Genomic DNA, 13,408 nt, shown 5'->3' with positions numbered 1-13,408 from the left:
GGTTAAGTTCCATCAGGCAGAGTTCTAGCAATTAGACTAAAATATATTAAAGAACAGAGCCTCAAAAGATGATCATCTCTGGATTGCTCTCAATGCCATGTGCTATTAAGTACAAAAACAAGGTACTAGAGACAAATGCATGATCAGAGAGGTGGTACAGTTGCAGGAACTTACAATACCTGCAGTCTGCCATGTGGAATCTTGTTCAACGCATCTAGAAACAGTCATGATATTACCCTTATCAATTGTACTCACTACTTCCTCAAACATTTCAATTGAGTTAATGAGAGATTATCTTAACTAAACCACACTGACTATCCCTGATTTATGTTTAACCTCTCCTAATAGCACTTAATCCTATCTCTCAATATTAACTCCAGCAACCTGCTAACCATTGAGGTCAGACTGAGTGGCCTTTAATTATTTGTTGAGAGTGGAGTGCTGGAAAAGCACAGCAGGCCAGGCAGCATCCGAGGAGCAGGTGGATTGACATTTTGGGCAAGAGCTTGAATTTTGTTGAAGGGCTTTTGCCTGAAACATCGTTTCTCCTGCTCCTGGGATGCTGCCTGACCACCTGTGCTTTTCCAGCACCGCATTCTCAACTCTGATCTCCAGCATCTGCAGTCCTCACTTTCTCCTACCATTATTTGGCATATCGCTTACATTTTTGAATAACCATACAATTTCTACTGACCTCCAATTCTCTGGTACTTCTCCTGTATTCATAAGGATTGAAAATGATCCTTGGTGCATCTGCTATTTCCTCCCTGGCTTTAACAGTGTAGGATACAATTCATCCAGCCCTGATGACTTATCCAACTTTGAGGAGGTCACATCCTCCAGTACTTCCTTTCTCATCATTCCTATTTGGCTAATATTTCACACTACTTTGACAAAATGTCAACATTATCACTTGGTTTTGTGGAGACAGAGACAAGGTATTCATTAAGAACTCTGCCAATAACATCTGCGTTCATCCACAATTTACCTTGTGCATCAAGGTCCAACCCTTTTCCCAGTTATGCTTTTGTTCCTAATATACTGATGAATAATCTTTCAGATTTTCCTTAATTTTCCTTGTAAATATCTTTTTGTATCCTGTTTACTTGCCTAATTTCTTTCCTTACTCCTGTATCTCCTATACTCCAAGCTTCCTAAAGTATCAATTTTTTTGAGATTTTCATTGCTATGTGTTTTTATTTTTTCCCTCCCGCTTTACCTTACCTGTATGCTTCTGGATAACCAGAGATTCTAGATTTGGCAGTACCGTTCTCTTTGTAGATATAGGTCTATACTGTCCTCTCTTGAATGAGAAAGATCACAATGATTTCCACTGACTTTCCTTCAAGCAGCTATAACCAGTCCAGGTTTGGCAGGTCATCGCTCAGATTTGTTAAATTTGCCTTCCCCCACTTTAGAATTTTTACTCCTGTTCTATCTTTATCCTTTTCCATAATGATACTAAATCGAACTGTATTATGATTGCCATCTTCCAAATGGTCACCCATTTCTTTTCGTGTTCCTGTCCAGCTTCATTTCCTTAAAATTAATCTGGAATTGTGCTTTCTGTTGTTGGGCTTGTATAAGCTGGCTATAAAAGTTCTCTTGAACACATTTAAAGAATTTTGTCCCCTCTGCCTTTCACACACTCTATCTCCCAATTCAAAATTGTGTAATTGAAGTCACCAAATATTTTTCCAGATTTATTTTTGCATTCGATGTGCCTATCTATGTTCCTCTTTGTGGAAAGATTTGGTGGCTTTGGAGGCAGTTCAGGGGAGGTTCACTACACTGATCTGAGAGAGGGAGGGGGTTTGTCATATGAAGAGAAATTGAACCGTTTAGGCTTATACCCTCTGGAATTTAAAAGAATGAGGGGAAATCAAATTGAGGTATTCATGCTGACAAAAGGTGTGGATAAAATAGACGTGGAGCGGATGATTCCTTTTGTGAGGCATTCTAGGATGGGAGGTCATAGTCTTAGGATAAGGGGTAGCAAATTTAAACCAGAGTTGAGGAGAAACTACTTCTCCCAAAGGGTTGTGAATCTGTGGAATTCGCTACCCCAAAGTGTAGTGGTTGTTGGGACAGTGAGTAAATTTAAGGAGGAGTTAGACAGATTTTTAATTGGTAGTGGGTTGAAGGGATATGGAAAAAAGGCAGGAAAATGGGGTGGGGAGCATATCAGCCCTGGTCAAATGGCAGAGCAGATTTTGATGGCCTGAATGGTCTAATTCTGCTCCTTTTAACTGATGAACTTAAGAACTCTCTCCCAGTTTTTGGAATATGTGTAATTCTTGTGGTTTTGGAGCAAAATCTGAATGGTCTCATTTGATGCTTCATTTACTGTATCATCCCTCCTCACAGCTGAGAGATTCTTTAAAATGAATGTTCATCTGGGACACATACTGTGTCCATGGCCCATCTGTCTCAATGCAGAAGGTACACATCACCTGGCCAAGCTAAACTCCTAACATTTGAAAAAAGAATTTATTCTTTCTAATGTTGTAATAAAACTTAACAATACTCTCTAATCAGCTTCTTTTCTGTATTGAAGTAAGGGAGGTGATAACCTAGTGGCATTGTTGCTAGATTATTAATCCAGACACTCAGCTAATGTTCTGGGATTCAAATCTTGTCATGGTAGAACTTGAATCAATTAAACATCTGTGAATTTGTTGGTGAAAAACCCATCTGGTTCATTAGTGTCCTTCAGGGAAGGAAATCTGCCATCCTTACCTGGTCTGACCTGCACGTGACTCCAAACCCTAACAAGGCTCTCAGTTGCCCTCTCAAATGGCATCATAAGCCATTCAGTTGTCAATTGCTACAAATTGTCTTCAGAGGCAACTAGCAACAGGCAATAAATGTTGGCCAGCTAGCAATGCTCATACCCCATAAATGAACTTTTCAAAAAGCCAACTTCAGGAGGTCTCTCTCTCTCTCTCTCTCTCTCTCTCTCTCTCTCTATTTTCAGTCTCTGTTTGATCAAGCTGTTGGACTACTCTTCTGTCTAGGTGATACCGATTGCCTGATGTGGGGTCCTCCCCTATGAGCTTCTCTTCAGAGAACACTATCGTGGACACAATTAATTCCCATTTGTTAGGCTAGTTTACTCTGTGGCAATTGAGATGGATTTGCTAAAAACACATTGTGCCTTCAGTACCATTTTGAATTATTTGAAGTGACAAATCTAGTTAATGAAGGTTGCATAGCAGATTTTAATGGACTGAGAAAATTCATTCAATAAAGTACCAAATCATAGCTTTATTTAGAAAGTGAATGTTCAGTGTTCAAGAAGTTCAATGGAAAATTGAATATATAATTGTAGAAGACACTGAGCAGTGGAAAATTGTGTTCTTTTGGTGGGAAAGGGGTACGTGATGGTGAAGCCTGAGCACTGTGTCAGGTTCGTTTCTTTGTTTGCTTGCCATTTTTCCCTAATATTTTTCACATTGCTGTTCTGTCTTGTTTCTACTTTGTCTGTCTGTGCTGCTCATTCAATTCCTCCTTTCACAGTATTTCACGCTATGAGTTACTTGAGATTTTAGATATTACAGTGCTATCAATTTTTTTAAAAATTGCTTTAACTTCACAGGTGTTTGAAAAATTGCAATTACTCAACCCTAAAGTTGAAGCAGAGCAGATACTAATGTCGCCAAACTCTTTCCTGAAACTTCAAACAAATCGGTAAGGTTTAAGTACTAACAAAGTAGTAATTATTTCTGTATGATCTAAATGTCCAACAGTCAGCAGAGTAGGGGGAGAAATTGTAGAGTAGCAATCCATTTCCTTCACAAAATATTAGTTGAAGAGTTGCCATCAACATTCATTTGGATCTGGTATGATACAAGTTGTTCTTGTATCCTGTCTGAATGTGTCACTTGTATGGAAATTGTTTCATGTTGCTGCGTGAACTTGTGAGAGAGCAGGACCTGGGATGTTACAACAGAAACCCCTTTAACCTGAACCAGATGATTTTGTATTTTGAGGATGTTTGACTTGCATCTCTTTGACAGCAAAGTTCACATTAGATGAAATGAAATTATTTCAAATTATTTGTGCTTTTTCCTTACATTGAGGTAAATATGCCATGCATTAATTAAGATCTCGGTTATTTTGTTCAATTAGTTCAATTTACATTCAAATATAATAGCTAAAAAAAATTTTTCTTTTGAGCTCTTTTTGTTCTTGGGCTTTTGAGCTTTCCTGCCTGAAACTTCTATTACAATTCATAAAATGCTCGTACAGTGTGTGAATTTTCTGCTTCAGTTATGATCACAGTCAAAAAGAGATCAAAACTTCCCCATGCAATGGTAGTAAAACGTTCATCACTTAGAGACAGGCCTCAAACTTTATTGCGTAATCCTTGAAGAAACTATAACATTGCCAGATCACTTCCTTTCAGACTCAACTTGTTTTTTAACTTCCAATAATTTACTTTGTGAAATAAAAGTAACTATTTTACCAAATCTTTTCACTTACAACAATTAGTACACATGGATGATGGCCTTTAGCAACTATTTATGGATTCAATTTTATCTATTTACGTGGATTTGCTGAAGATTGCCTCTTGAATGCGCTTTATCTTACTAAAAGGTTTTGCTGTTGTGAAATTGTCTATTGTTTCTGTTGTTGTCATTTTTCCAAATCTAAATCTTAATCTACCTCATTTTTTTTTAAAAAAAGCTTCACAGTGGGAAGAGAACTCCTTTTCAAAGAGTTACAACTACTACTTGGGCTATAAAAGCAGAATATGATACATACAGAAAATATTAAATAAAGGTGCAGAATGTTGGAAGTACTCAGGCCAGGCAGCATCTGTGGAGAGAAGGAGGACCAGTGCTTTGTGTCAATAATCTTTCACTTCAGAACTGGAGCTACATGGGTTGTTACTGTTTCGACATTTGTCTAACTTTTATTAAAATTGTTATTTTCGGTTTGCTATCCTTTTTTTTAAAAGAAAAGGTCTGTGTTTTCTTGAGCCTAACCGGCAAATAGCACTTGGAATCACTAATCAGATTAATCTTCTGGCTATAAACCTTAAGCAAGTAGATATGTAAGAATCCATTACAGTATTAAATTTTAAACCAAGGTGAAAATAGTCAAATCTTTCAGGAGGCACTTTTGTCTAGAGTGAATATTTCAGTGTAGGTAACTTTGTGTAATTATTCTTTGGAAGGGAGGAATATTTTGGTGTCTGTTACTGCATAAAACAGACACCTTGAAGTTGGTTAACACAATATAATGAAAAGCGAATGATTGGTTCATCCTATAAGAACGGAGATGTAACAAGTAGTGACCCTTGTTTAGAAAAAAAACACAAGTCTGCCTTTTGCAATATATTGTAGGGGAGGTTATCTAGTCTACCTTTCCCAGGTCAAGAAGGCTAATAAAATGTTGGCCTTCATTTCTAAAAGGCTGCAGTATAGGGGTGCAGATGTTATGCTGCAGTTATATAAAACATTAGTTAGTCATCACTTTAAGTACTGTGAGCAGATCTGGGCACCATACCTTAGGAAGGATGTTTTGGCCCTGGTAGGAGTTCAACACAGCTTTATAAAGATGATACTTCAGGAGTTGAATTATGAGACGAGATTAGACAAATTAGACCTTTAGTCTATGGAATTTAGAAGGTTTAAGGGGTGATCCAATTGATATTTTCAGGATATTAACAGGGTTGATAAACTATTTCCACTATTTGAAGATTCCCGAACTGGGAGCATGGCTTAAGAATTAGGGCCAGGGCATTTAAGAGAGATGTTTGCAAGCACTTCTATGCTCAAAGTTTAGTGGCAGTTTGGAATTTTCTCGTTCAAATGGCAGTCAGTGCTATGTAAATCGTTGGATTTAAATCTGAGATAGACAATTTTTTGTTAGGCAAGGATATCAAGGGATATGGGCCCCAAGACAGGCATATGGACTTATAACACAGGTCAGCACAATCATCTTGAATGGTGCAGCTGGCTCAAAGGGCTGAATGGCTTACTTCCGATCCTAAATTCTTCATTTTAAAAAAAAGAAACAATTCAGTGATCAGTATCAATGCTTTTTTAATCATTCACTGGATTTAGATATAACAAGAAAAATGTTTAATATTCAAATGTGATTGCTATTAAGAAAATAATGGTAGTTCACCCCTTGAACTGCTGCAATCTGTGTGGAACAGATACCTGTACATTGCTATACATAGCTGGCATTCTGTGCAGAGATTGAATTTGTAAAAGTCTAAGCCTAGTGATGCTAGAAACATCCATGCTACAGAAAAAAGCCAACAGAGTGCACTTTTGACCAGTGCAAACATAAAATCAAAAATTTAAATTGGCCTGAGCAACAAGAAATGAGACGACAAAGCAGCTGATAAACTGAGTTATTGAAAATAGGAAAGTTACAAATCAATTTTGTCAGGATTTAATAACATGGAATAGGAACCTGTTCAAAGGTTGAGTAAAGATCACTGGACCAGAAGTGTTAACTCTGATTTCTCTTCACAGATGCTGCCAGACCTGCTGAGCTTTTCCAGCAACTTCTATTTTTGTGTTGTTTATGAACACCTACATTGGTCATTCAGAAAAAAATTGCCAAAGTGTGCCCTAAGAATGCTCCAATTACTGAAGGTTTAGTGAATGCTGTATGTGGTTTAAGTGTACACACGTACATTTTCCAGTGATGGTTTGGGTATACAGGAAGCTACTGGGGTCAGCGCATAGTTGTTTTCATTGACTGACTGTGTTCAACTATTGGATGACATTTGCCCTACATAAGGTAAATACATACCTTGGCGCTTCAACGATTATATGTGCAACACTTTCAGTATTTCAAGTAAGTTGGTTCATTCGTATTCAGAAGAAAGGAATTTAGATTTAGAATTTAGATTTGTTTCAGTACCAATATGAAAGATCATTGGAAAACGATGGAGTAGCAGATATGAGATTCAACTTGTCAAGAAGAAAGGCTGATGAGGTGGTGAGGCCCATGACCAGATTGGTGAACTGCACTTGTTAAAGCAATGCAATGTATCGTTTGCTACTTCCAGATAAAGCTGCATTATTGATTGGAGGGATTGTCAGCCCACACTTAATTATCTTCCTCAGAAAAATATTTCTAGGTTACATTTATGTCTAGAGACAGACTGAGCCGCAGATCTATTGCTTGAGTGCAGTGCTGACAAAACAAACCGAAATCCCCAAAGTCTGGACTTTGCGCTAAACACACAGATCGTTTCCATCTGTCACCAGCTACTGACTTCCTTGTTCTTTCAAGTCCTTTCAAAGTATGCTAAAAATATTTGAGGGCATAGGCTGATGGTTTCTATTTGAATAAAGTGAAGAATTACGAGCAAAAGGCAGGAGATTGGCACATAGTTGAAATGCTCAACTAGCACAGACGCACTGGTCTGATTTTGCACCGTAACAGTTCTGAGTTTCCAAAACCATGTACCTGTACCACTTCCAATTCTGTGTCTCTTTTCACTGAAGAAAATGTGCATTATCATGGATGAATAGCAACAGCTGATTAATATTTAAAGGGGAAGTTTGCTATTACTTCGCAATTAAAAAATATCATCTTTTGTTTAGCAACTTGGAATTATTTTCAATTTCTCACATCAATGTTTTTTGATTGGCAGAGATGGTGTGGCCTCTCTCAGTTATCGAGTACAAGATTCTTTGGAAAAAACTCCTGTGGTACAAATGGGTGAAAATGGACTTCTGACATCTGGTCCGATAACAGGGATTTCAACAATTGAAGTGATCTCTGAAGAGCAGTTTGGAATAAACCAGACAATCATAGTTGCTGTTAAAGTAAGTTTAATATTAAATGTACAAACTGAATCATTTTTAATAACTTTATTTTTTGAGAAATATTTTTATAGATTCTACTCTAAAGTCTTTCAAAATTGAGGCAATGATTATCTTCACAATTTTGCAATGGAAAATTAGTTATATAGCCATACAGCATGGAAACAGACCCTTCAGCCAATGCATCCATGCCAACCAGATTTGCAAAACTGAACTATTCCCCTTTAAATGTCTTTAAATGTTGTAATTATACTCCCCTTTACTACTTCCTCTGGCAGTTCATTCCACATAAGCACCACCCTCTTTGTAAAGAGGTTGCCCCTCTGTTCCATTTTTAAATCCTTCCCCTCTAGTTTTGGACTCCAATACCCTGGGGAAAAGACGGCCCTCGTGATTTTATAAACCTCTAAGATCACCCATCAGCCTCTGACACTCAAAGGGAAAAAATGTACCAGCCTATCCAGCCTCTCCTTATAATTCAAAATCTCCAGTCTTAGTACCATACTTGTAAATCTTTTTTGCACTCTTCCTATAGCAGGAGTTCCAGAATTGTATGTAGTACTCCAAATGTGGCCTCACCAATGTTTTGTGCATTTGTAACATAGCATCCCAACTCCTTTACTCTGTGTTCTGACCAATAAAGACAAGTATGTTAAACGCTGCTTTCACCACCCTGTCTACCTGTGATACTATCTTCAAGGAACTATGTACCATGCACCCCTAGATGTGTCTGTTTGACAACACTTCCCAGGGCCCTACCATTATCTATGTCAGTCCCACTCTGGTTTATCTTACCAAAATGCAACATCTCTCATTTATCTAAATGAAACACCATCTGTTATGAAGATCTCATTCTAAACTTGGATAACCACTTGCTCTGTCTCCATCTTTGTTCTGACTCATCACTTAAAAATTCAACCAAGTTTGTGAGACCCAATTTCTCCTAAAGCCATGCGGACTGTCCCTAATCAGTCTTGTCTTTTCAAATCCTTGTACATCTAGTCCCTCAGAATCCCTACCAGCAACTTAACCATCATGAATGTCAGGCTCATCAGTCTGTAATTGCCTGGCCTTTCCTTGCAGCTTTTCTTAAATAATGGCAAAATGTTAGCCAGCCTCAGGTCTTCTGGCACCTCACCCATGGCCATCAATTATCTAAATACCTCTGCTAGGGGCCCCGCAGTTTCAAATTACTGTTTCCTATTGCCACCTATTCTTTCTGGCTGACCTTGGTGTCCAAGCTGGCATTTTCATCAATTTGCATCACTGAAACAAATTTTGTGGTCATTTATCTCATTGTTATTTTTGAGAACATTGCAGCAACCAAATTGTGGGCAGAATTTTTCCTGCATTGGCTATGATAAGATTTGGAACTCCTTGAGGCTGTGAAAGATGTCCTCAGATTGTAAATTTAAAGAATGGCAAAAATGGCTGCCACAGAAAAATGAATAGTAATTGTGCTTAAATTTGATCTCTGGTGCACTTAGGCGAAAATTGCCTAAAGAATAGGTTGACAGTGCTACATGATACAATATTTGTGCGATGGTGTTTTTTATAACAACATGCAAAGCTATGGGAAGACCTGCTGGTAATATTTTTAAAAGCAGTATGTCAGATTCCAGAATCTCAAACTTTATCACAAGTTTCGATTTCACAAATGATTCAGGATCCAAAATACCTGAAACTAGTTAGTTTAGCTTTTCACAAACAAAGCCTGTGTTCTGATTCTAAGGCTGACCCAGATGTTTGTTTGGATATTAAAATAAATGTAATATATTTTTGGGGGATGAAGGGAAAGGGGCATTTGGGTTTAGACTGCTTTTGAAGTGAAAGAAGTTTTAGAAATTAGGCAAATAGCTTTTGTTCTGGATTAGTGGTTCTGGAAGAACACAGCAGTTCAGGCAGCATCCGAGGAGCAGTAAAATCGCCGTTTCGGGCAAAAGCCCTTCATCAGGAGTACAGGCGGAGAGCCTGAAGGTTATCTCTCCATCCTTCAGGCAGAGAGCCTGAAGGATGGAGAGATAACCTTCAGGCTCTCCGCCTGTACTCCTGATGAAGGGCTTTTGCCCGAAACGTCGATTTTACTGCACCTCGGATGCTGCCTGAATTGCTGTGTTCTTCCAGCACCACTAATCCAGAATCTGGTTTCCAGCATCTGCAGTCATTGTTTTTACCTTTTTAAATAGCTTTTTGTTGTTGAAGTCTATAACTTCATTTTGCTGATCCAAAGTTTAGTTTTACTTTCAGTAGTATGATGACAAATGAAATTGTGGCATTGCGTAAAGTGTTCACTTTTTCAGAGATTTTCTTGTCAACCTGTTCAGGAAGGTCATTATCCATCTCCTGAAACAGGAGGGACCTGAACCTGGGTCTTCTAGCTTGGAGTTAGGGACACTACTAATGTGCCACAAGAGCCTCTCTTCTCACTGTTTTCTATGGTTTTCATCTGTATAGGTTGCACCTGTTTCTTACCTGAGAATCCATACAAGTCCAGTAATACATACGTTTAACAAGGAACTTCCATCAGCCATTCCTGTTGGCATAACTCTGACTCTGACTGTTCATTTCCATGACCATTCTGGTGACATTTTCCATGCGCAGAATACAATAATAAACTATGCTATGAACAGGTAAGCAAATGATAGTCATTACTGGTTATCCAAGTTTAAATTAACCAAAACACATAAGCATCTGTGGTGCTTATGTATTTTAAAATTTAACTTCTTTCAGAACTTCAGTCATAAATAAATCCAGTGTTAACCATAGGTTTAGTATGTAACCTATTTGTGCTTTTGGGTGAAGTTGGATTAAATCACATTTTGTGTTGTGTCTATGTTTAATGTATTGTTCTGGGAGGCTGTTAAATTTCTCATGATGTTGCTCGTGATGAGTCAAAGATTTTATAAGAAGTAATATTACTGGGGCACCAGCACAACAGTGTCAGGATTGGCCATGCAAGCAATGGAGAGTCTTTTGCTATTGAGATGGGGGTCTGGCTTCTTTCAAAGTAAAAGTTCCAGGGACTTTTATTGTATTCACTCATAGAATGAGGGTGTCGCTGGTTAGGTCAGTATTTATTTCCCCTCATTAATTGTCCTTTAGAGGATGGTGATAAGTTATTGCCTTGAACCATTGCAGTCCTTGTGCTGTGGGTAGAGCCACAATGCTGTTAGGATGAGAATTCCAGGCTTTTGACCCAAGGGCAGCATATTTTCTTCTGGTTGGAGGGGAGTTTGGAATTGATGGTGTTCCCCTGTAGCTGTTGTCGTTCCTTCTAAGTAGAAGTGGTTATAAAGTGCTGAGTAAGCGACTTTGGTGAATTTCTGCAGCACCTCTTGTAGATGGTGGCTGAATGTCAATGATGGAGGGAATGGATGTTTCTGGATTTTTTTTTCTGGGATGGTGTAAAACTCAGTGTTGTTGGAGCTGCACCCATCCAGGTAACCGAACTATTTCATCACATTTCTGACTTGTCGTGTAATTGGTTGGAAGGGCTTTGTGGAGTCAAGAGGTGAGTTACTCACTAGGATCCCTAGCCTCTGACCTGCTCTTTTAACTGCTTTTTGTACGGCTAGTCCAGTTCAATTTCTGGCCAATTGCAACCCCCAAGATGTTGATAATGTGGGATTTTTTGATGGTAATATCATTGAGTGTTATGGGGAAATGATCAGATTGTCTCTTACTGCAGATGGTTGTTGCCTGGCAATTGTATGGCACAAATCTTGCCAAATTTCAGCCCAAACCTGCATATTATCCAAGTCTAGCTGCGTTTTTAAATGGATTGTTTCATTATCTGAAGAGTCGCAAATGGTCTGAACACTGTACAATCATCAGTGAACAGCCCGACTTCTGGCACAGTGGTTAGCACTGCTGCCTCACAGCACCAGAGACCCGGGTTCAATTCCTGCCTTAGGCAACTGACTGTGTGGAGTTTGCACATTCTCCCCGTGTCTGTGCGGGCCCCCTCTGGGTGCTCCGGTTTCCTCCCACAGTCCAAAAATGTGCAGGTTAGGTGAATTGGCCATGCTAAATTGCCTGTAGTGTTAGGTGAAGGGGTAAATGTAGGGGAATAGGTCTGGGTGGGTTGCTCTTCGGAGGGTCAGTGTGGACTTGTTGGACCGAAGGGCCTGTTTCCACAATGTAAGTAATCTAATCTCATCTTATCTCTCCGTTTATTACAATACCAAGAATCTTACCGTTAGCCCAGTACTCTATATTCCTGTGACTCCTTCCAAAATGAATCACCTCACACTATTCTGCATTAAAATCCATTTTTCACCTCTCAGCCCAACTCTGCAGCTTACCTATGTCCCTCTGTAACCTGCAATGTCCTTCAGCACTATCCACAACTCCACCGACCTTTAGTGTCATCCACAAATTTACTGACCCATCCTTCAATGCCCTCATCCAGGTCATTTATAAAAATGACACACAGAAACGGCCCCAAAACAGATCATTGTGGTACAGCACAAGGAACTGCACTCCAGGATGAACATTTCCCATCAACCACCACCCTCTATCTTCTTATACTGAGCCAATTCCTGATCTAAACCGCTAAATCACCCTCGATCCCATGCTTATGTAATTACTGCAATAGATTTCTCTATTGTCAGGTACTTGCCATAGCTGTAGCTGTATTGGAGCAAGTTACCTAGAGTGCAGCTCCTTCTGGAGCATGAATCTTCAGTCTTATTAGTGGAATGTTGCCGGGTCCCATAGCTTTTGCAGTGTCCAGTGCCTTTTCTTGATGTCATGTGGAGTGAATCCATTTGGCTGAAGACTGGTGTCTGTGTTGTGGGGGACCTCCTGGAAGAGGGCAAGATTCATTCGCACGGCACTTCTACCTGATGATTATTATGAATGCTTCATCCTTCTTATTGGTACTGATGTATTGGGCTCTTGCATCATTGAGAACAGGGATATCTGTGGCGCCTCCTCCAGTGAACTGTTTAATTGTTTACCACTAATCATGACTGGATGTGGCAGGTCTGCAGAGCTTGAATTTGATCAATTGATTCTGGGCTCACGTGACTCTGTCACTTGCTGTTCATGCTGTTTGGCAAGCAAGTAGTCCTATTTGGTAGCTTCACCAGGTTGACACCTCAATTTAAGGTATCCTTTGTACTGTTCATGGCATGCCCGCCTGCATTCTTATTGAACTAGGGTCGATTCTGTAGCTTGATTGTAACGGTAAAGTGAGGAATTTGCTTGGCGTGAGGTTGCAGATTATCGCTCTGCTGCTGCTGTTTCCAACACTTCATGGATGCCCCAGTCTTGAATTGCTGGATCTGTTCAAAGTCTTTATCATTTAACATAGTGATAGGGTCACATAGCTTGATGGAGGGTATTCTCAGTGTGAAGGTGCAACTTTGTCATCCACAAGGATTGTGTGGAAATCATTCTTACTGTCATGGACAGATGCATCAGTGGCAAGCAGATTGAGGAGGAGGTTAAGCATGTTTCCCCATTCACTATTTACTTCACCACTTGTTGCAGGCCCAGTCTAGCAGCTATGTTCTTTAGAGATACGACTGAGTTAGTTCTATGCCAAAAATGTTGGAGTTCCTTATCTGTGATAATGAGATCCATTATCAGTGGGAATAGAGCTC

General features: G+C 39.3%; 1 protein-coding gene across 1 annotated transcript in view; it reads left to right on the top strand.

The window, feature by feature from the left end:
* The window catches only part of nup210 (nucleoporin 210), a 112,543-nt gene that overhangs the window by 75,487 nt on the left and 23,648 nt on the right, over positions 1-13,408 (top strand). Inside the window, exons 29-31 of the mRNA XM_072582222.1 lie at positions 3,599-3,690; positions 7,628-7,802; positions 10,254-10,429. Of these exons, the coding sequence (XP_072438323.1) occupies positions 3,599-3,690; positions 7,628-7,802; positions 10,254-10,429 (443 nt within the window). The remainder of the gene's footprint in view (positions 1-3,598; positions 3,691-7,627; positions 7,803-10,253; positions 10,430-13,408) is intronic.

The sequence above is a fragment of the Chiloscyllium punctatum genome, chromosome 12, assembly GCF_047496795.1.
Source record: "Chiloscyllium punctatum isolate Juve2018m chromosome 12, sChiPun1.3, whole genome shotgun sequence".
NCBI lineage: Eukaryota > Metazoa > Chordata > Chondrichthyes > Orectolobiformes > Hemiscylliidae > Chiloscyllium > Chiloscyllium punctatum.
The sequence above is the reverse complement of the archived record's forward strand: the minus strand, read 5'-3'. Positions and strand labels throughout refer to the sequence as shown.